The sequence below is a fragment of the Dermacentor andersoni genome, chromosome 7 (genome assembly GCF_023375885.2).
Source record: "Dermacentor andersoni chromosome 7, qqDerAnde1_hic_scaffold, whole genome shotgun sequence".
Classification (NCBI taxonomy): domain Eukaryota; kingdom Metazoa; phylum Arthropoda; class Arachnida; order Ixodida; family Ixodidae; genus Dermacentor; species Dermacentor andersoni.
This window is the reverse complement of record NC_092820.1, coordinates 20,439,289-20,464,091: the sequence shown is the minus strand read 5'-3', so window position 1 is coordinate 20,464,091 and position 24,803 is coordinate 20,439,289. Positions and strand designations below refer to the sequence as shown.

Sequence of the window (24,803 nt, the reverse complement as noted above, 5' to 3'; positions counted from 1 at the left end):
GCGGCTGTCTTCGGAACCGGATAGTTTCGGACAGCGCGAGTTTTGTCAGGATCAGGCTGTACTCCGGAAGCGTCAACGAGGTGGCCCAGAACAGTAATTTGGCGGCGGCCGAAACGACATTTGGACGAGTTAAGTTGCAGCTTCGCCTTTCGAAATACATCAAGTATAGCTGTGAGACGCTCAAGGTGAGTGTCGAACGTGGGTGAGAAGACGATGACGTCGTCGAGGTAGCAGAGACATGTGGACCATTTGAAACCTCGGAGCAAGGAGTCCATCATACGCTCAAAGGTGGCAGGGGCGTTGCATAATCCAAACGGCATTACTTTAAATTGGTATAGGCCATCAGGTGTGATGAACGCGGTTTTTTCTCTGTCCATATCGTCAACAGCAATCTGCCAGTATCCAGAACGAAGATCAATAGAAGAGAAATAGCTGGAACCATGGAGGCAGTCAAGGGCGTCGTCTATACGTGGGAGCGGGTAGACGTCTTTCTTAGTAATTTTGTTCAGATGACGGTAGTCTACACAGAAGCGCCACGTGCCATCCTTCTTCTTAACCAACACTACAGGTGACGCCCAGGGACTCGAAGAAGGCTCAATGATGTTTTTGTCTAGCATTTTGTTGACTTCGCTTTGAATAACTTGGCGTTCCGACGCAGAAACTCGGTACGGTCGTCGGTGAATAGGAGTAGCATCGCCAGTAAGAATCCGATGCTTGACCGCGAGCGTCTGGCCTAAAGGGCGATCGTCGAAGTCGAAAATATCTCTGTAGGCCGATAATACTCGATAAAGGTCTTCAGCCTGCGCAGAAGACAGGTCCGTCGCAACCATTTTCTCTATCTTGGGATCGGCGGCCGAGGCTGGCACGAGAGGCCTGCTAAGCTCGCAAGAAGGATCGGTTGATAAATTTGCCACGTGATGGTCGCCGAGACAATCAACGTTGGCAAGGCAAATACCTTGTGGTAGAATTTGCTTCGCCAATCCAAAGTTAAAGATAGGCATGAAAGTGCGGTTCGCAGTAACAGTAAGTATACTGTGAGGCACGGTAACGTCATACTGTAGTGGGATGTCGCGCAGAGGAGTGACGAGGTACTCGCCATCAGGGACTGGTGGGGAAGACAAGAGTTCAATATAGGCTATTGATTTTGGCGGCAGGCAAATAAAGCCAGTGGGGCGTAGGCGGCACTGGGGTGCGTCAGAAGGTTCTGCGAGAATCGGTAACTCAAGGCGAAGGGTACTGGCAGAGCAGTCAATAAGAGCAGAATGCGCGGAGAGAAAATCGAGGCCGAGAATGAGGTCGTGGGGGCAATGAGCAATCACGGTGAAGAGGACAGGAGTGTGGCGGCCGGCGATGCTAACACGTGCCGTACACATGCCGATGATAGGCACAGTACCACCATCCGCAACGCGGACGACGCGTGCCGACGCTGGAGTGAGGAGCTTGTTCAGTCGTCGTCGGAAGGCAGCACTCATAATAGAAAGATGTGCTCCTGTGTCGATGAGTGCCGTGACAGGATAGCCATCAACGTCAACGTCAAGAAGGTTTTGGTTCGTGTTTAACGTGAGCAAAGGATTTGAGGGCAGTGTGGACAACGCAGCTTCACCTCCAGAAGCTGCAGTGCCTAGTTTTCCGGCTGGGCCCGGGAGGTGATAGGCGGCGAAGAGAAGCGGCGGGGTTGGGGCGAACGGGACTGACGGCGTCGAGGTGAGGGCGAGCGGCTGTAGCGAAGGTTCGGAGCAGGAGCATCAGCGGCAGTGGATTCATGGCGGGTGGTATAGGAAACGGAAGGTCCAAAGGTGCGGGAGTAAGTGGCGGCGTATGTCCGAGGAGGCGGAGGCCAACGGTTGCGGCAGTGACGAGCGACGTGGCCGATGCGACAGCAGTGAAAGCAGATTGGTCTGTCATCAGGGGTACGCCAATCGGACGGGTTGCGGCGAGATGTGGCGGAAAAGGACTGTCGGGGACGAGGAGGGCCGGTGGAGAACTGGGGAACGCTGGGTTGAGATGTTGAACACACGGAGTTCAGACCCATGTTCTCAAATTCCTGTCGGACTACGGCCTGAATCATGGCAATCGTGGTTGCTGGCGGATCGGGAGGCGTCGTGGAGAAAGCTGGCGAACAGGCGGCCTCAAGCTCGCGGCGAACAATACGGGTGACGTCGTCACAGGTGGTGGCCTGACGCGATCGACCCTCACATGTCGACGTAGCAGCGGTGTTGGGTAGCCGCGTGATGTGGTGTGTGATACGACGGCTCTTGGCTTGTTCAAGGCGACGGCATTCTTTAATGATGTCGTCGATTGTCGAGACAGTGCCGAAAACAAGCAAATTGAAAGCGTCGTCGGCGATGCCTTTTAGGACATGTGACACTTTATCTGATTCAGACATAGCATCGTCAGCTTTGCGGCACAGAGCCAAGACGTCGAAGATGTAGGAAACGTACGGCTCTGTAGATGTCTGAACGCGAGACGCAAGAGCCTTTCTCGCGGCAACCTTGCGGCCAATGGGGTCGCCGAACAGTTCCCGTAGCTGTTCTTTGAAAGAGTCCCAACTGCTGATGTCTTCGTCATGCGTCTGGTACCACACGCGTGGCGTGCCGCCAAGATAAAAGATGACATTGGCGAGCATAATGGTTGGGTCCCACCTGTTGTTAGCGCTGGCATGTTGATATAGCTTGAGCCATTCGTCAACGTCCTGTCCCTCCAGGCCAGAGAACACACCAGGGTCGCGATGTTGGGCAACCGTGACGACGGGAGCAGTCGGGCCAGCCGAAGCCGTTGCAGAGGCGGGCTCGTCACCGGGAGGCATGGTGACAAGCTCGACGTACCGACCACTGCGGAGTTCCGTGGCGAGGACGGGGATCGCTGACCTCCACCAGAATGTTACGTGTAGAAAGACACAGACAAAAGAGGCTATTTACAGAATATTTACACTAGAATGGAGCCAGAGCGCCAGGCCGACATTCACTCGCGCCAAGGGCACCGACCTACCTCGTCGTCGTTCTCTCGGGTATTTACCGATCATATCGTAATAATATTTTGTTATAAAGGCCGGCGGTCTGTCAGATTCTAGTGTGAGCTGTCTCTTCGCCAATTCCGACTGTCTCTCCAATCTTGACGCGGCATCATAAGCTCTATCGAGAGCAACTTGGGGATAGTTCCTTTCTGCTAGCGTTGTCTTAAGGTCATTAAGGTGGCGGGTATAATCGTGGTCTTCACTGCAGATTCTTCTTATACATTTTGCTTGTCCGACAAAAATTCCTTGCTTGCAATGTCGGGGGTGATGACTGTTGTAGTCTAAATATTGCTGGCTATCTGTAGGCTTCCGGTAAAGTGTCGTTCGCAGTTTTCCGTTTTCCGTTTTCTATGTAGACCGTCACACCCTTTTTTTTCCCTTTTAATTCCTCTCTATTTTTTATTTTTTTTTCAGCCGGCGTGTCAGACGCCCTTGACACGCCGGCTAACACTCGTGCGTTGACAGACCAGGGTGGGGTGGGAGTGGCCCTGGCTGTGACCTTGTGCGCAGCATTCCTTTACTCTCAATTCGACACGCTAACACACCTTCCCTCGTTTCGCACCCTCCCGCCTCACACCCTCTCCCCCTTAGAAGAACCCCACCTATATATACTGTGGCGAGGAAAGCGTACGTCACCTTGAAGAAGACAAGTCCACTTGTCGAAACGTTGGCTCCTGCATTCACCTTGTTCACGTTTTGCTCGTCTATATGGCACTAGGCACGCGCCTTATCACATCAGCTGACACATGCACCTGCAATATATGCTCAACACGGCTAATAAAAGAAGAGGTTGTTTGAGGTACGGGCTGGTGTGGTTCACTCCGCGGTTTTCCGGCGCCCACAGCGTAGTCAGGCAGGTACAGCGACGGATACAACAGTTGGGGACGAGGTGTGACGTGACTGAAAGTGGAAGCAATGAGCCTACATCAACCACCCGAGTTCCTGCCGAGGCCCGGGAAGCCCGCCATTCCTTGGACGCAGTGCCACGGCCTTTTCGACGACCCATCTGCTCGTCGTAAAGCCTTGCTACTGCACTCTTTGGGTACCGAAGGCCAACGTTTGTACTACGCATTACCGGAGAAGAAACTGTCGATGCCACATGCTAAGGAAAAGGATAAAGGTGGCACGAGTGACGAGTACGATGCAGCAGTGGCTATGTTGGATGCTTACTTCACTTTTAAAATAAACGTCGTCGTGGAGCGGCATAGGTTCGAACAGCGCATCCAACCACCTGGGGAGACCGAAGCAGTGTTCGTCCCAGCATTACGCAAGCTGGCATTAAGTTGCGACTTTGGTGAGCAAGTTGACAATTTCATTTGTGACCAACTTGTAGCAAAAATGAGAAACCATGTTCTTCGGGAACGCCTACTTCTAGAAGGCACAGCTTACTCTTGAACGTGCGCTAGCTATTGCGAACAATATTGAAGAAGCTACGAAATACTCGCTTGAGCTGCAGTCATCGGCTGCGAGCATTCAAAAAGTGGAAAAACGTCAGATTCCATGCCGTACAGAATCCCGATGACCGCTACCACAGCAGCACAAGTCTTGTTTTCATTGCGGGTCTTCGCAGCATCTTGCAGATTACAAGAAATGCAAGGCGCAGAATAAAATATGCAGCAAATGCAGCAAACGACGATATTTTCAGTGTGTCTGTAAGAACGGCATGTCAAACGAGTGGGCCCTCGCAGTTCGAGATGCCGATACCTGCAGTACATCTGGCAACCTCAACGTCTTGCTTCTCACGCGGCCGAGTAAAGCAAGAATACACATCCAAGTCCTCGTGCAAGATGTACCCATACATTTCCTCGTAGATACGGGCTCTGCTGTCTCGATTCTGTCCACTGTCACGTATTCAAGGTTGAAATGACTTTCCATGCAGCCAACATCAGCGTCACCTTACGATTTTTCTAGGCGCAGGATAAGCACAGAGGGGTGTTTGACAGCGCCAGTCGTCTTCCAGGGTCGATACGCCGAGATGCTTTTCTACATCGTCAACGACGCCACTGACATCCTCGGCATCGACGCCATCGAAGCACTGCAGCTGCGCATCAACGGTATGTCTTTGCAATGCACCCACATTACGCAAGCACCACAAGGCCTTGATCCGGAACTGTTTTGTCAGTTTTTGCACTTGTTTGATGGAAAGTTAGGTCTGGAAAAAAAATTTGTTCATGAGGTCAAGATAATAGAAGGAGTCACGCCTGTCGCTGCTAAGTTACGGCGCATGCCATTTTCGGTGTGATATCCAGTACGTGAAGAGCTGCAGCGCCTTGAGCATGATGATGTCATAGAAAAGGTCAATGCGTCTGAATGGGTATCGCCAATTGTAGTAGTTGCAAAGAAAAACGGCAAGATAAGAATTTGTGTCGATCTGTGCGAACGAAACAAAGCGATAGTTGTTGACAAATTTCTGCTGCCACAGATGGAAGAACTATTGCACAAACTTCACGGTGCAAGGTATTTTTCCAAGACTGATTTAGCAGCCGTCTACCACCAAGTCTTGCCGAGTCCTGAAAGCAGAGAATGACTACCTTCATCACCAATAGTGGATTATACAGATTCAAACGCGTCTGCTTCGGCTTTGCATCGGTATCGTCTGCCTTTCGGAAAATGATGATCACTATTTTGCAGAACTACAAAAACACTTTGTGCTACATTGATGATGTCATTGTGTATGGAAGCACACGTGAGGCACACTTCAAGAATGTGAAACAAGTCTTGGAGTTGATTGCAAAGTCTGGATTGAAGCTGAATGACAAATGCACTTTCGATGTACAAGAAATAGACTTTCTTGGTCACAGGATCAGCCACAAGGGGATACGCCCTTTGCAAAGCAACATCGACGCCATCGAGACTGCACCAGCACTAACCGATATTGGCACTTTGCGCTCATTCTTGGGCATGGTGGGCTATTACGTCAAGTTTGTGCCTGATTATGCGGTGCTTGTCGAGCCTCTTCGCGAGTTGCTACGTAAGAATACCCCATTCACTCGGAATGATGCGAGACAAGTTTGTTTCGAGCAGCTGAAAAGTTCCTTGGCCACAAGATGTTCACAGCTATTTGAACCTGTGGGTGACATTATTGTCACTACAGATGCCTCGTCCATTGGCTTGGGAGCGGTGTTACAGCAAACAAGAAATGATGAGCTTGTAACGATTGTTTTTGCTTCTCGCAGGCTTGCCCCACAGGAACAGAAACACTCCATTGGGAAACTGGAGGCCCTTGCTTGTTTGTGGGCATGCAAACATTGGAGAGTATACCTGTGGGGTCGCCCATTCACATTGTGCACCGAACACCAGGCTCTGGTCACACTCCTGAGTACAAATAAAGTAGGTCGATGTCTGTTCCGGATTGCAAGGTGGCATGCCAGGCTGATAGCATACAACTTTGCTATTGAATTCCAGAAGGGTGACAGGAATACTGTTGCTGATGCTCTTTCAGGGAAGCCCCTCCTAGGTCATGTGGAGGAGGAAGAGACAGAGGAGAGCATTTGTGTTGTCTCAACTTGCGTTACTCATGTGGAGTTTGTTGTTCTAACAATGCAGCACCCTCTGCTTCAACAGGTTATAAAGTGGGTGATGTCGGGATGGTCTGCAGTGAAGATGTTGCCTCCCGAGGCAGTTCCGTTCTACCGCGTGCGGACTGAGCTCTCAGTCGTTGGAGACCTGCTGCTTCGTGGAGACAAATTCGTTGTACCTTTGTCCCTCATAGCACGGCTCCCTGACAAAGCCCACGAGTCCCATCCGGAGATAACAATGATAAGGCAGCGAGTACGTGAACAATACTGGTGGCCTGCGATGTGCAAGCAGGTAGAACAATTGAATGCATCTTGAGGGGTATTCCAATCAGCTGACAAGTCTGCAAAACTGGTGACACCACCCCTACAGCCAGTTGCATTCCCATCGGCACTATGGCAAAAGCTAGGAATCAATATTGTGGGTCCTCTTTCCAATCTGCCTGCAGATTGCCATTTGCCATTACAACCATTGATTATTTCAGCAAGTGGCCAGAGGTTTGTTTCTCGGCGGTAGTGACTACCGCAACGGTCACCTCCTTTGTGCGAAGCATCTTCAGCAGAGAAGGATATCCTGACGAGATTGTGAGTGACCACGGTCCTCAATTTACAGCCTGTGAGTTTGACAGTTTTCTTAAGGAAAGCAGCATCGCCCATGCGTGTTCGGCAGTCTACCATCCACCCGCCAACGGTCAAATAGCAAGGTTTAATCGGCTACTCAAAGGATATGTTCAAGTCTGCAAACAGGAACGTCGGCCTTTGAAGGAAGCTGTTACAGACTACCTCGGAGTCTACCGTTTTATGCCACATGCCACCACAGGAGCGAAGCCTTCCGTCCTTCTTCCCGGCAGTCATACCACAACAAAACTTGATCTTGTAAGAGGGCCAGGTAAACAGTTTTTCCAATACCCGCACACTGCAATGAAAGCCGTCCACAGCAGTGTAACACAAAAGCAAAAAGCAACAAGCAAGTAAGTCCTACACTGACCGTCGACGAGCTGCGAAGCATTCTCCATTAAGAACGAGTCAATCGGTTTGAGTCAGGTTGCCAGGTCATTTGCCTAAGGGCGCTTTGAGCTACTCAAGCCCATTCCCCATTGTTGACCAATGTGGCCATGACACCTACAAGCTTAATGATGGCCGCACTTGAATTCGGGATCGGCTGGTACCTCGACCAGTCACACCACCTACAGTCGCAAGAAGCTGTTTGCCTGAAAACGTAACACCGTTTAGCGAGCCACAGCAGGAAAACCATGACCCACCCCAACAGCCATCTGTTCGGACACCAAATGAAAGGGACGTTCTGGAACTGAGGCGTTCGACAAGGCAAAGAAGACCACCATCTTGGTTTAAAGACTGTCATAAACATTGAGTGCTTGTAGTGTTTCAAGTTGTTAATTTGTTAAGTAACTCCTTTTGAGGGGGGAAAATGTGGTATTCAGCAGTTGTGTTTATATAACCTAGATGGCGCTAGGCACGCACCTTATCACGTCAGCTAACACATGCACCTGTAAATATATGCCCATCACGGCTAATAAAAAACAGGTTATTCGAGGTATGGGCTGGTGTGGTTCGCTCCATGGTTCTCCGGCGCCCAAGGCGTAGTCGGGTACGCACGACAGCGGATACATCATTAAATATTGTTCACATATAAAATGCTATCAAAAATAAAAAAGAAATCAGAAAGATATGACACTTATGCTGGGAAAATATTGACCTTCTTGTACTTCCTTCAACTTTAGCAATGTGCCAGAGATACTTTTTAGATTCCACAGGGGTGGACAGCTGGAACAGCCTTTGGTACAAACTTTGGAGCAAAAAATATGTGGTTTTGGAGCAGAGTATTTGAATTTGGAGCAGATCAACAGAGGAAAGAAGGTCATTTTTGGAGCTGAATACTATTTTAGATTTGGAGCAGCTTATTAGGAGCACAACATTCAATGAATGAAGTAAGTGACTGTGATTTTTACTGTAGCCCTTCTTTTTGTATTAATTACTTTCTTCACAGAGCCAATTTCAGAGGCAGAAGGCCGCTATGTTACACTTTCTAGGGTTTAGCTGATACAGAAGTCCCGATTATTCTATTCTAGCTAACATAGTTAAAACTAAGCGATAACTCGAACAGCATTTTGGGTCTCCACGCGACACCAGACATATAAATTGAGGAAGGAATCTCAGTATTTCAACACATAAGGGCATGAGACAGTTATTTGAAGCAACATTCCCATTTCCGCCTACTGCTTATCGCTGAAGTATGGTGCCTGAACACAAACTGAAATTCCAGTCACACACCTACGACGCATGCCAGTTGCTTTCTCACTCTATTCTTTTTCCTCCTGGGTAATGCTCAGGCTCTCCGACACAGCTCCACGATAGGCTAACGAAACTTCTGCATACTGCATATTGAAAGGGACCCCATGACGACAGCCCCGCCAATATGACAGTAGGAGGCATTCGCATTTGGCTAGATGGTTGCTTTGCATGCCGCAAGAATACTCCTAATAATTCAAAACATCATTTCTCTTTGTAAACTGACATGTTTTTCGCCATTAGTAATGATTTTGTTAATTTACAAGGATGGTGTTTCCTCATGGATGTGGTTCGGCGCTCACTATGTGAATGACTCAATGTGGTTACCGTTCTACTGAATCCCCTTATCGGCATCGCCAAGACATGCGTTACTAACCACGGCAAACTTAGTATTTCATAGTACATTATCAACCCAATCAGTTTCCAGTGAGAGTTTTTTCCTGCATTATCAGTCTCGATCGGCACAAACACGTTTATACACTTTAGTCATTTCTGTTCGCGTTTCTATGATCCAGCCCATAGCCAAAAAGTTTCTGACAAGACCTCTACTAGCTAAGGCATTTTCTGGCACTAGGCGACTGAGCCAGCAAAGCCCTATGAGCCCACAACAAAACATACCTAGATACAAGTTAGTAGGCCTGCTAATACGGTCGTGCGTTATCGATCGTGGGTAAAGAGAAATGTATGGGCGGAATGGCACAATACCTGACGACTGCAATATTCAACGGATGAGGTAAATGAACCCTAGGTTACTTAGCTGCCACTTACCTATTAAACTGCCCTGAACCTCTGGTGCTCACAGTCAATGTCTTAGAGCAGCTCGGGTATAATTTAAGGCACTTTTACAGTTTTGGCACAGCTTGGCACAGCAAGTAGCAAATGTAGGCCTGCAGCCCAATTGGTGCAGCTGAACTAACCCTGATTCAATATAACTGCACATTTTAGGGCAAAAATGATCTTTCAATAGGTTTCCTTACATATTAAAAAAAGAGATACATATTCAACGTGATGTTAGCATCTGCAGTTGGCAGCATCTGTAGTTGCAGTTGGCAGCACATCGAGAGCCGGCCCTAAACGATTAATTTTGTTACTGCAGGTAGGTCAATATGTCCCAAAATTTTCAAGTGGTGCTACGGACATCAACACATACTAACAGGGAAAACATAGGAACCAAAGTAAAAAAAAATTTGACAGACTCGACTATTGTTGACATCTACGTAATGCAAAGCATCACTCAGTGGGCACGGAGGCACAAGTGGAATGAAGGACTCACAGCGCATCTTTTTTGTTGTGCAGCTTCTGGGCCTCCTTTCAAGCAATGGCCCGGATCATCGAACGCCTCCTGCTGTCCAAATCCCCTGTTGCTGCTCGACATCGACACGCCTGGCTATCAACTGCGCCGCCACTGAATCTTCACGTGCGTTAGAGAGCAGAGCGCCCGGACCTTCTGACGTCATTCCTTGCCCGAACCTCGAGCAACGCTGTCCACCGTCAGCGACATCGTCATGGGCGATAACGGACAGTTTAAAAGCACGCACCGCTTGCTACCACGCTAGTGGGCACGGAGGCACAAGTGGAATGAAGGACTCACAGCGCATCTTTTTTGTTGTGCAGGTTGGTGATAACCTTCTCCTACCTTGTAAATGTTACAAGACAGACGACCGATTTGCGGTTGTGCTTCCGTGCCCAGAAGCATTATTGAAACCCTTCTGTTCTTTGCTGCTTTTGCTTTGTGGCGACATTGAAGAAAATCCGGGGCCTGACAAGGCCATGGCGGAACTAATTCAGATGGTCAAAGAGACAAATGAGCGCTGTATTCGGATCGAATCTAACCAATCCAGTATGTCACAGGCAATGGCGGATCTTAAGATTTCCCATGAGACGGTTTCTGCTATTGTAACCGACATTACCGTGCGGTTGCAAACTGTAGAAAATAGGATTAACGATCTTCCAAATCTGCAGCAAGAACTATCTAACACACGTCAATCGCTAAACCGCGTGGAACAAGAGGCGGCTGAGCTACGAGCCCGCCTTGACGAGGCCGAAGATAGGTCTCGACGGGACAACCTGCTGTTTCACGGCATATCGGACACTTCAGATGAGAACGCCCGCCAGTCTGAAGAAAAAGTTATTGCTATGGCCCGTGACAGGCTGGACATTTACATGTCATCTAAAGACATAGCACGTGCGCACAGAATAGGCAGATATGTAGCAGGCAAAGATCGACCACTCATTGTTAAATTTTCTTGCTTCAAATCAAAAGAACTCTTATTATCTAAGCGGTCTGCCTTGCGGGGTACCGGCATCAGCATTACTGAAGATTTCTCCGCACCAACTCGCCATGCTCGCAAAAAACTGGTGGAATTCGGCCTGGGTCTAAAAACGCCTTTTAAGCTGCGGTACAAACGGCTATATGCAAACAAAAAATGTTACATGTATGATGCTTCCGAGAATTCCGTCTGCGAGATGCCTTCCTTTCACTCCGACACCACTTCGCCAAGTACCGATGCTCTTTCCCCGAGGGCGACCCGCTCAGGCCGTGCCTACTCTGCCGCTAGCTAGGACAGTGCGAGGGGTGGTGGTACCCCGTCAGTGCTTTCCGTGCTTTTTACAAATATTCGAAGTCTTATCCCGAAAAGAGACAAACTAAGTGCCTTAATTAATGATACAGATGCTGATATAATATTGCTGACTGAAACTTGGCTATCTGACAAAATTTCAACCCGTGAACTTTTTCAGTGCGAGAAAAGATTCACCGTATATCGTCGTGACCGCGCTGAGAGAACGGGTGGCGGTGTCGTCATTGCCGTGAATGAATGTTTTGAATGCACTCTTTTGAACATTCCATGTAATTTAAAAATAGTGTGGTGTTGTATAACCATTGCTTTTAGAAAAATGGATTTTGGAATTTGTTACCGCCCGCCTAACTCCAACAGCTCTTTTTGCGAGGCAATTCACGATTGTCTAAGCCAGATTTCAGCCAGATTTCCCGGTATACCAGTTTTTCTTCTAGGTGATTTTAATTTTCCATCAATCCAATGGTCTCATTTATGTCCGCTTGCAGAACCTGCTTCCGCTGAAACTAGTAGCTTCCTAGCCACATGCTTGGATTTCAGCTTATCGCAACTAGTCCGCCTTCCTACACGTGTTACTTCTACGACATCATCCTTACTAGATTTGATACTAACGTCATCACCTGAAATTGTATCAACAATAACTCACCTGCCAGGGCTCAGCGATCACGACGTGATACATCTTTCTGTCTCTGTACCAACTGCTAAAAGGAACAAGCGCTTTAAACTTACCAGAGATTATAATAAAGCTAACTTTGACGCTATCAACACCAATCTTTCTTCCTTCCTCGACAGTTTTTGTATATCTTACACTGACGCATCAGTCGAAGAATTGTGGGCATCATTTAAAGGTAAAGCATTACATCTAATAAATAAATACATTCCCTTAAGAAAGGTTTATCAATCATCTAACGCGCCGTGGTACACCAGACACCTTAAAAGACTATCTAACAAAAAAGGCAGACTTTTCCGTGCTGCAAAACAATCGTCAACTACTGACAAGTGGTCCGCTTATGCCATCGCAGCAAAACTCTACTCCAATGCTTTAAAAGAAACTAAATTTAATTTCTATAACACCACGCTTCCATCATTACTCAGAACGAATCCGAGACGCTTTTGGAACGTCGTGAAAAACCGCGATAGTCAAGGTATAACCCTTACTAATGAATTAGGTGAGATAATCCCAAGCCGTTATTGCGCGTCTACACTGAACATCGCTTTCACCCATTCATTTTGCCCCACTCACTCTGGCAGCTCTCCACCATTCATAGCACCTAGTTTCTTTCCAATGGAACCGATTTTACTCGACTCATCTGGTATCTGCCCTATTATTAACAAACTAAAAAGATCCTCTTCGTGCGGTATTGATAGCATTACGTCCAAATTCTTGCAAGGTACTACCGAATATAGTTCCATCATATTAAACTTGATATTTACAAAATCTCTGAACAATAGCTCCTTGCCCAGAGACTGGAAAAAAGGAAAGGTGATTCCACTTCACAAGTCAGGCGACACCCATAACCCATACAACTACAGACCTATTTCCTTGACATCAGTACCATGTAAAATATTTGAACACATAATTTTCTCTCATCTTGTCAACTTTTTGGAATCAAACCAGTTTTTCCATAGCAGTCAACATGGGTTCCGTAAGTCCTTCTCATGCGAAACGCAGTTATTAACATTTTGTAGCGATCTCCATACTTTCCTAGACGCTGGCTTTATAGTAGACTGTTTATTTTTAGATTTTGCAAAAGCCTTCGACAGAGTTAACCACCACTTACTCCTACTAAAACTCGGCCAGCTAAATATTGATCCCCTGGTCTTCAACTGGATTCGAGAGTTTCTTTCTAACCGTACACAATATGTAAGCATTAATGATAATGATTCTCCTGAAGTTCCGGTCGGTTCAGGGGTACCTCAAGGCTCTGTTTTGGCACCCTTACTTTTCTTAATTTATATCAACGATCTTCCTAACCAAATTGCAAGTTCCATTTGTCTATTTGCTGACGACTGTGTTATATACCGCAAGATTGAAAGCACTAACGATACTTTAACACTCCAGGATGATCTCAGTAACACTGCAGCATGGTGCAAGCATTGGCTAATGGAACTAAACACTTCTAAATGCAAAACAATGAGAATTTCCCGTAACCAGTCAGCTTGCCCCGCCTACATACTTAATGATACTCCCCTTGACCCAGTACTTTTTTACAAATATCTCGGTGTGTATATTGCTAACAATCTTTCATGGAAAAGACACATCGAATACATCACGTCGAAAGCTAACCGCATGCTAGGCTATCTCAGACGTAACTTTTCTTTAGCTCCACCGAAACTAAAACAACAACTCTACGTCACTTATGTCAGGCCTAACCTCGAATACGCATGCTCGATATGGGACCCTGGCCATGCTACTCTAATAAATATCCTTGAAAGTGTCCAAAATCGATCGGTCCGCTTCATTCTTAACAATTATCACCGTACTTCTAGCGTTACTAACATGAAACTTGCTCTTGACATTCCCCTTCTCTCTTCCCGAAGAAAATTATCTCGTCTTTCGCTCTATCATAAAATCTACTATCATAACCACGAGCTCAAGTCCCGGTACATTACACCAGCATCTTATGTCTCCGCACGTATCGATCATCGCTTCAAAGTTCATGTACCTGCGCAGCGCACAGTTACCTACTCACACTCGTTCTTGCCGAGAACATGTCATGAGTGGAACCACCTGCCTGCGTCACTAGTCGCTATCACTGATACAGACCGTTTTCGCAGAGCACTATCAAACGAATTGTAAGCCTACTTCAAAACTGCGTCAATATCACGTTGTCACCTATTGCTATCGTTTTCTTTCATTGCTATTATTCCATGTTTTCGTTTTTTATATTCTTGTTACTTGATTTTTAAGTGTTTATTTTTGCCTTGTTACTTTTGTGCTTATTTACTTGTTGTTGCTGTATATTACTTGCGGTATAACTGTTCTTCACTTCTCCTTGTATCTATTTTATATGTACTGATATTCTAATGCCCCTCCCCTCTATAATGCTTCTTGTAAGCCCTGAGGGTAATAATAAATAAATAAATAAATAAATAAATAAATAAATAAATAAATCATTGCGGCATGGGACGTCGACACGCGTCAAGCTAATGGCGCTCCGGCGGCTCGAGACATGTTTTGTTGTTTTCCTATTGCGTGGTGTCTTAAGAGGGCGATGGAAAACCGAGATGAAATCGAGTTGGTGGGTGACGCCAGATGCCGCCGAAGTGAAACATGATGTCCACATAATGCTGCCTGCAGCACGGAATGGCGGCGCATTTGGATCAGCACCTACTAAAAGCGTGTAGTAGGTGCTGATCCAAATGGGACACGGCCGTCTGTCAATCACGTGTCAACGGCCGTGTGTCAGCCAGCGTGTCAACAGCGTGCACAGCGGCCCTCTATCACCTGTTCTATTGGTAGTCGTGAGCTATCGTCTCTCTGCAAGAAATAACAGAAGGAGCGACAGAAACCTGTGCTCGTGAAAAAAACAAATTTAAAGAAAATACTGAAATGGAATAAATAAATAACAAAGGAAAAAAAGAGAAAAAAGAACGAAAAAGAAAAAAAAAAACTCTAAGCGCCTATAGCATGAAATTTAGCATAGCGAATAGATTCTAAAGCTCCCCTTAAAATGTTTATACCTATGGTTGCATTGTCTTGAAATTATGGATAAGGTACGATTCTCTGTGTTTTCTTTCTCGTTCAGAACGGAAATTTGACTGTAAGATGTAGTTTAAGTTCATGAAAGTTATGACCTGGTTGGTTGAAATGCTTGGCGATGGCTTTGGGAAGCTGTTTAGCTGTGTCCGTGCGATGTCCGTTTAATCTGACATTCATTGATTTTCAACATTAATAGACGGTACACAGAATGGTCAGCTTTGCCAGAATGCAGACAAGGCAAGCTTCTTAAGCGACAAGGGTAGCGGATGCAGCAAGGATAACTGAATAGAAGTGTTCATAGTCGTTTGCTGGTAGTTGTGTTATTTTTTCATAGCAGTCTGAGTGCAGTTCAAGGCTTCAGTGAGTACCCGTAAGCATGCCTCGTGTGAGGCCTGCATCCTACAAGAAATCCTAAAAAGCAAAAGTGCAAGCCTTACGCCAGTAAATATGACAGTTTTTCCCATCTGAAAGCACACTGCACTTTGTGCACATATTGAAGTGGTTGCATTAAAAGGAAACACAATTAATTGTTTACTGTACTTTCAAACAATTTAAGCTCCATGTGGTAATTACTAGGTAAACCGCTATCAAACGCAGAAATTAAAAAAAAGGACAATAATTTTCTTGCAGTATTCCATTAAATTCTTCTCATTGAAGGAGATTCATGAAGCTGCACCCTTCAATGACAAAGTCACGTCACAGCTTTGTTAAAAGGTGTCACTGCGCCCCTTCAACAGAATGGGCGCCAAAACAAGAACACATATTGCTGAAAGGCCACAGTGCAAACCAACATTTGTGTACTGCTTGCATTCCTGTATACAGCTTTGTTTTGCTTAAACAAGAGCTCAACAAACACAGACACCAAGAAAGAGAAGAACACTACTTCGAACAGATCTACATGAAAAAAAAAAAAAATAAAGAGTGCCGTGTACATACACAGTATGCCATTATTCCAGCCATTCCATATGCACATGGGATCAAACAATGTTTAAAAAAATGATCAAGAACCCTACCATGTGCATGTGTTCTGCAGATAGTCTTGCTTTTTCTCAATTTGATCATTTTTGAACCTTCCTACTTTAAAGATGTAACCCTTCTGCGGGCAAGAAGCATGCAGTACAGTCGAACCTGGCTATATCAAACTTGCAAAAAAAAAATGCCTATCAGTTCGATATAGGGCATAATTCAATATGAGCCTGCTAAAGAATTGGACATCCTAAAAACACATACCATTTATAAAATCACATTATTGATGAAACTAGCTTAGTTTCACATGAAATAGTCCTGTATTTTCTTATGCTTGGGCAATTTCTTTTTGCGATGAATGCACTTCTCCACATTAGACAGCTTTAGATTAGGGGATGCAAGCGGCTTGTGTACGCAAGAAGAACTAGGGGCGACAGTACTGCGCATGTGCACACCCAAACGTAGGGGTCTGCGCATGTGCAGTACCATGACCCCTAGTTTTTGTGTACGCAAGTTGCTTGCATCCCCTAATCTAAAACTCTATTGTCTAAAGAGTCGGAGCAGCTGAAGCCCCAACCTTCCACATTCGCGCAGAAGCACCAGACTAGTGCGAGTGCACCAATCACCTCAGAGGACGTGGGCAAAGGACCGTCGCTGCTTTCCTCATTGTGCCCATTTTCACTTGTGCTCAGTACCATGTCGGCAATGTAGTCTTCGTTTTTGGGTTCTCCTGTGGTCGCGACACCATCATCTGCACTCACAAATTCGTCGACTGTTGGCTCGCCAACGGCTTCCGGAAATTCAAACAGCTCAGTCCATACTTCGGCAACACCGGCAATGACTTCATCGCACTCATCAGAATTGACAATCATCACCGGGCACATGGAAGCCGGCACATCTGAAGCAATTTCGGATGAAACACTTGTACACAGCCATGCGTACGCGTCGGGTTCCACGGGCACCAGGTTGCGAGTTTGTCCGCTTCAGCCCTAATCTCCCCCTTCAAGATCGTGCCGAGAGTGCTCCTCAGAATCTTGCACACTGCAAGGTCATCCGACTTCTCACCGCATTCGACCCAATTTATGATTTAAAGCTTCACGGCAAAAAGCTAATTCTGCCACTTCATCACAGCAACACTGCGGGAGAAGGCCCACAAGGCGCAAACACAATTAACCAGAAAACCAGCGAGACAACTCACACATGCACCATCTTGCACGACGGGGGCACGAGAGCCTCTGATTGGCTGTCGGAGCAACTGCTGCGGGCGGGCGAGGATCATTTTTTGCAGAGGGGTGTCGACGGCTCACCTGACACAGCGCGGTCACGGTAGGAAGAGTGTTTGAATGAAGCCACGCCGCCGCGAGGGAAAGTAAACTTCTGGGGGCACTTTTGTGCTGCTTGTCATTCAATATATCAGGAGTCGCTGCTATTTTTGTTTGATGTAAGCTTAATTTTTGCAATATATACTTATTGTAACTATACCATGTTCAGAAATTGTTCGATATACAGAATAATTCGATGTAAATGGGTTCGATATAGTCGAGTTCGACCGTACAGTTTCTACAATCTTAAAAATATGTGTTAGCCCTCCTTTAACTCCTTGGGTGCTCGATGTTTCGGGCAATTACGCCTACCGTGTGCTGGAGGTGCAACAAATTCAATTTCTAAGCAACACATTACCAGACTTCCTAGGACACCCTCTATGGGGGTCCTTTGCTCAAAGGAACCATTTACCTTGCAGGTAGCTACGGGTGGAGGCATCATGGATGCGCAGCGGGTCAACGTCACCATTCCCAGCCCGACTTGGGAGAAAGTCACACACGGGGACGTAGACCAGGTTGTGCTCACTGTGGGTGAAGGGAAGCCGTGGCTGGGCAACATTGGCCACGCAGGAAGGTGGGAAGGCCTTGCGGTGCCAGTAGCGGTGAATCTTCTTTTGATGACCCCTGCCACACATACATGCAAGATACATGCAAACTGTGGTCGTTGTATGCAAGTGCAAGAGAGGTAGTTAGGCAATGGCCAAAAAAATCTGCCTCCGTTCCACCTTGTGAAAGTCGATGTACAGCGAAGCTGGTGCAGACGTTAGACAAGTACCACCATCCCAACTGACATTAGACAATGTTAGACAAGTGACATACATCACGTGCATGCACATGTGCAGAAGTGCAGCATACACCCTCACTCTTTTAGCCTGTCAGCCGAGTACACTTGGCAGATGGCCTTATTGAACTAAATTAATGTTTAGAAGTAAGCTGCACCAGAAAATGAGTGAAGTATGATTTGCGCACAAGCTGCGGACGTGACAGCTTCGGTTTGTAATACGATCGTACAAGAAAACATAATTCTGCTATGTGGAAACTGAAAGACAAAGCTCTTTTTCAGCTTCCGTTAGAGGTCCATCCTCATTCATCCTCATTCTTGTAGGCACTCTGTCTGGTGCAAGTGCGTTATTGAACTAACTGAATTTCCCAAAGTAAACTTTGTCACAAAATTCATAAAGTACAACTTAAATACAACCTACAGACATGATAGCATCAAATTTTAATTCGAATATATGAGAAAACATAATTCTGTTATGCCGAAACTCAAACACAAACCCTTTTTCAAGCTGCCGTGGTGGTACTGTTGTTGGACAGTGTTTGCCATAATGTTGATTGAGGTCGCAGCACACACTGTGTAACAGGTGCAACTGGCAGAGCGCCCACACATCAAGGACATTGTGTGCACACATTCGACACACACGCACACACATGTGCAGAGCTGCAGCATACATCCTCATTCTAGCACGTCCTCTGCCTGGCGCAAGTGCATTATTGAACTAATTGAATTTCTCAAAGTAAACTGTGTCACAAAATTCATGAAGTATGGCTCACACACAACCTGCAGACATGATAGCATCAGACTGTAATTAGAATATATGAGGAAAACATAATTCTGTTACATGAAAACTCAACCACAAACACCTTTACCAGCTGCCACTTTTCTTGGGGGGGGGGTGAGCAAGCCGCGAAAAAATCCCAACCAACTAGAGGCTAACAGCTTCACTGTAAAACAGATAGTTTTCAGGGGAATCAGCGAAGACTTACTTTGACAGGACGGAAAGAAGATGACACAAATAGGTGCCTGCTGGTTTTCCTGAAGGTATGAGCCAACCAGCTCAGCTGAGAACCATTGCACAGATATAGCTGTGCCGTATGTGGAGATAGAGTAAAACCTCGTTAAACAGTACTCACCTAAACAGTAGTTTCATTTTAAAAGTAGTTAAGTCAAATCCCCGACTCAGCAGCCATTGAACATAGTGTGTTTTGTATCCGCATAAACTGTACCAGCTTATTGCGTACATATCAGTTAACACACAGTGTTTCCACTTTTCGTCGTGCAAACAAGGAGGTGTGCTGTCTCCATCGGGCGGCCCAGCAGAACAACAAGCCTCAGAGATCAGAACAACGGCCTCCAAGCGCCATGTGCATTTGCGCGTGAAGCCACATCAACATCAACATCATTCAGCGCTGTGCCATAGAATAAAAAACCATGCCAGAGAGCGTTGTGGCATCGTGCAAACAAGGACTCCTGTCATGCCAAAGCTCGGATAAAAAAGGCACTGGGTGCTCAGCGTAGAAGAAAAATTAGACATTGTTCGTGCTATCAAACGTGACACGAAGAAGTCGGCGCTGGTACGCGACAGGGATCTACTGTTGACTACGGTGTGTGGCATTTGGAATGCGAAGAAGTTGCTCGACACCGCTGCTGCGACCGCGTAGAGATGTCGGCTGCGAGCTTCGACTCTTCACCATCGACTCTGTTGTTGCCGAAATGTCGACTAGCGACAGTCATGAGGACGACACGGAAAGCGACAGCATGGGCAATTCAGGTCCAACAGTGGTAGAAGCTGTGCATTACGTCAGCCTCATGAATGCAATCGTTGCAATGAGAACAGCACCCCGCAATGAAAAAGGCGCCCTCGACTTCTGCAGCGCTACTGCCAGCATGCACGGAGAACATGCAATGCCAACGAGAAATCTGCCATGCGAGTGTTTGCCGAGAAGAGGGGGCTGGCTGAAAATCTGGCTCGCAGCTTTGGTAAGTTTGAGGTCGCTCTCGTTGTTGCTAGGCCGCCGCAGCATCAAATGAAAATAACGCTTTTGTCGCGCGAAGTGATAAATACTGCATGTTTTTTCTCCTTTCATAGCACTTTCTCCGAGTTCCGTGTTCCGTTCTTGACAGGTAAGTGGGCGATCTTGTGCTATTTCGGTTAAACAGTACTACCATTTAGTACATACTTTTTCCCCGCTCCGGCCAACTACGGTTTAATGAGGTTTCACTGTACGCACTAAGCAAAGCAGTGGACCCCCCTCATCGCCCACAGCATGACATTCATCATTATCAATTGGGTAGCTAGGCGCAAGCGTGTCTGCTCAGGAATGACCAACTTAGCCTGGAGATATTTTTAGTAGAGCTGTGCACGGGCTCGGGCTGGCCCAAAAGTTGTGCTATAACACTACTCTCAGAGTTCACAAGATAGCTTTAACGGGTCACATTTAGAGGAGACGCATATTTCCGTTTTGTTAATGGCCCAGACACGTGAGAGCTGTGCTGCCTTTGCCTGATGCTTGTATGCAATGCGAGAGTTGCAAGAGAAGTATCCTTGGACTGCGCCTGCCGGATTTACATGATTGTAAGTCGACCTATTTTTTTTTAATTTGAAAATCTGAAGTGGGGGGTCAACTTGCAATGGAAACCAAAACATGGCACCGCCAAAAAAGCAAGACCAATGGGAGCTACAATGTAGTTACAATTTTATGTTTGCTCTATGGCCCTACCCGTAGCATTTTGCTATCTCGCGTGTTCGTTCGCTTTTCGGAAGGGTTTTTCAACATTTCTGAGAGTTTTACAGTGCACACAACTCTCATGGGGGGGTGCCAATAGTTGATGGAAGCGCCGCTGTTCCATTTGCGGCGGCACCCACAGAACAGTGGCGCTTGCGGGGAGTATCGGTAGTATATGGAAGAGCAGACACCGCTCATGTGTTTCTCTTTCCCTGTAGCTTTTAGCTTTCTCTATGCTCTTAGCTTGACCAAAGGCATTGGTTTGACGCGTTTGACTTGACTGCAGGTTACGTGCTACTTCCATGCTTCCTCAGTCGTTATGAGTGCTCCAGGCCCTTTATTCATTCGGCGATAGTTCACAGCAGCATTCAAGAGGGCTGCCATCCTTTACGGCAAAGAAAAAAATCACTCCGCAGCGGGCCGCAAATTCAATGTTTCTGAACGGGTGGCGCGAGAGTGGCGACTGCAGCGAAGTGAAATTTTCACCTTTGACGGCAAGTGAGGAATTTCCTACGTGCCGAAGTCTGGATGCCTTTCGGAGCTGTAGGTCAAGCTTGCGGCGTATGCTGCTGAAATGCGTGATCGGTCCCTGCCAGTGAAGAACGACATGGTCATGAAATAAGCTCGGATCTTCGCCTTTTAAGGACCTGCTCCACCGTGACCACAACGCGTGGCTGGCAGCAGAAGACCGCAAACTTACGTCAACCGGACCTGTCAAAAGAGCCTCCCTGACAGCTGCGTGCATTCGGCATGGGCTGCTGTTCCACAAGATGTCGTGGTGCGGTCATTTGCCAAATGTGGAATTTTGTTGGACGACGATGTGCTGTGGGACCGTAGCAGCGATGACGACGGCAGCACTAGTGAAGACGAGTAATCCAGTAACCATGTCAGCTACTAATAAATTTTCGTTATCGAATGCGCCCTCGGGTATGCTCTTCTTCTCTTTTTTTTTTTTTTCCCTGTCGCACGCTATATGGGGGGATCGACTTTCATTCGAGTTGACTTACAGTTGTGTAAGTACAGTACATATTACGGAGGAGTACACGCTTGCTCCATTCGTCCCTAGCCGATGGCAACGCGCACTACGCGTGAACCAGTGCTAAACTGTTCAAACGAGATCACGACAGTCGATACAGAGTCCGTAATGGGGAAACACAAAAAAAACAAATGTGCAGTAACAACATGTCATTATTCATTTGTCTGCGGTTGCTAATGTTGCATCTACATAAGCCCCCACCCCCGCACTTTGTGCTGGATGGATCACTTCGCTCACCCTCTGTGTAAGGCCTGGCAGTGAAGCATAGGTAAAGAATGACTACTGCAGAAGTGAAAGGGGAAAATGATACAATAATGTAGATAAAAAAAAAACACAAGAGAAACAATATGTTCAAACACGCATTTGAACTACTAGCCTCCCAATTACACACGCAGTGCCGTGACCACCACGACCACGCCATGAAATACGAACGGGGGGAGAGCATATTTCTCAGTATTTATAGGTGGCCACATAGTGCAGCTTGGCTAGGGACAAACAGGCGAAAGTGTGTCCGCATCCGTAGTACCTAGAGGCAGTCCCGACATCTTTTTCTTGCAACTTATGCATGCGCATGCACGTCAGGTAATGAACTGCAGAAGGGCTGCGGATTGAGCGAGTTGGTGTTCTAGCACTGTTTGAATTTTATTGTTACGTCAGGTAAACGTGGCATATATGTTTGCGTGTTTGTGTCAATGACAAACCTGAACTCCGCAGAGGAGACAGAGGTCAGAATGCCCTACAACTGGTTTGATTTTAATGAAAATGATACAAAGCTCTACTAAATATCATTACTCCCTAGTGAACCATTTTTGTCTAATAGATGTCCATAGAAATGTTTTAGACATTGCAGACATCTAGTGGCACGTACATCGGCACGCGCCAATAATATATATCTATATAGATAGATATAGATAGATAAAAATAGATATCTATTTTTCGCCAAACAACATTACAAATACATACTATGGATAATCGAAGTCTCATCCAGATCCCGCTGCTGTAACATTGAAAGGATGTCGCAGCTGGACATAAGTGACCTCTAATAGATGTTCCTTTTAGGGAAACAGGAGGTTCATAGCACAACTAATGGATCTTTCCTGTTCCCGCTATGATGAGCTGCATACCTTCAAGTGCAACAGCAGATGTACTATCGAATACAAATGATATGTGAACAGCAGAGCGTGTGGCCGAAGCACAACTGAACATAGTGTGCAGTGTTGGCCAGCCGTCATTGTCCACATGCATGCGCATGTGGTTTCAATGCAGAAGGCGGGGCTGCTTGTCCTAGTGCTGTGTTTTGTTTGAAGGTTGTATTTCACCCCGCCACTGCAGTGCCATTCCTACCTGCGATCACTGTTAAGGTGGCTAGCACTATTGTCGCTCCTCCAGTGCAATACATTTTTGGTGCTATTCAAATTACGATTAGATACTGGCAGCTTTGATGGTGGTAACAAAAGCAAAGCAACGGACATTAAAGAACTGGGTTCCTGCCAACGATGTAGCGATGGTGCTAGCCACCATAACTGTGTACAGCCAGGTGGGAATGGCACTGCCACTGAGAGATGAGAAAACAACTTTTGGACAAAACAAGGGTGATGTTCATCATAGTAAGGCGAGTAGCGCTGCACTCTGCACAAGAACCACAGGGCCACGCACATGCACCATAACTGGCCAACGACATGCACTGTACCTTTATATGCGTAGTGCACGCCGATGGACGCACCACTGGTGGTGGCCTTGCACAGAACACACAGGAGAGAAGCCAGCCGCGCGCCGTAGTTTGTTGTGTCGTTGATAGTGCTTATCTGTCTTATTCATGTTTTCAGAGCAAAATAGGCAACACCCTTCGCATGTGTGGGGTGGAAAAGCTTCAAGGAATGTCGAAGAAGAATTGTTGAAGGGTGGGGTCTCAAATACCATCGAAAATGTGCCGGTGATACGGTTCTAATCATTCCTCGAAAGCCCATTCATCAGCGGGAGCAACAGTAGCAATGGATCGTCGCTTCGGTAGGAAATTTCTTGTTCTCATCCTTTCCTTCGTCGCGTCGGTGTTTTTTTCCACTTGATCATAGTTAGGCGTGTAAGCAACGAAGTTGTCTGCAGTGCAGCATGCCGTTTAAAGGCATTTCGCTAATGTTCGGAATGCCGTTTACCGCTTCTCTACCGCGTTGCGCTAGCTAGGCAGCACGACTGCACGAGCGCATTGTGTTGTATGTTAAAGCTACTGAAGTTAGTAAGAACTGAAATTGTTGGTTTTATGTGGCCCGGTAAATTCTCGCGCCAGCTGTCGCGCACTTCATGTTTTTACATCTATCTTATGCATGGCTTCGCACATGTTTAACTGTTGCTAGTTGCTTCATGCATAACTCTTGTTGATTCTTTTGAGCTGCGAGGTTTTCACCCTGCCTCGTTTGTAAAGGGTATAAATCACGCTGTATCTTATCGGAATGATACCAAGCAAGTGCTTCTTTAACCGCTTTATTCTTTTCACCCGAGGGCATCTTAGATATTGTGGTTTTTTGGGAAATGTGCTTAGGAGATAGGTAGTTCAGGACGAGAATTGCTAATAGTTGCTGCATATGGTATTTTTGTTCCATTTTTTGCTGAAAAGTTCGCATCACGTTTGGGAAGTCATCACACCTCGATACCGTCTGAGCAGACTTAACACGACGAGCGATTTGTTTGTTTCACAACTTAGTGCCTTCTTGCATGTGAATTTTGTACTCGACTGAATTCTTTCTTATTATGCTTACGCCGCAGAAGACCAAACCTGGCCTTGCCGCCAGCGCTCATTTACTTTGACTGGCGCTGCTATCATATATCATGTGGCACCTATCTCTAGTAACATTAAAAAA

The 24,803-nt window shown here is 46.5% G+C and overlaps 1 protein-coding gene across 3 annotated transcripts in view; it reads right to left on the bottom strand.

Moving 5' to 3' along the window:
* The window catches only part of LOC126535661 (nuclear exosome regulator NRDE2), a 331,490-nt gene that overhangs the window by 214,751 nt on the left and 91,936 nt on the right, over positions 1 to 24,803 (bottom strand). For all 3 annotated transcript variants that reach the window (XM_055073175.2, XM_055073176.2, XM_055073177.2), the window contains one exon: positions 17,818 to 18,029. In XM_055073175.2, the coding sequence (XP_054929150.2) occupies positions 17,818 to 18,029 (212 nt within the window). The remainder of the gene's footprint in view (positions 1 to 17,817; positions 18,030 to 24,803) is intronic.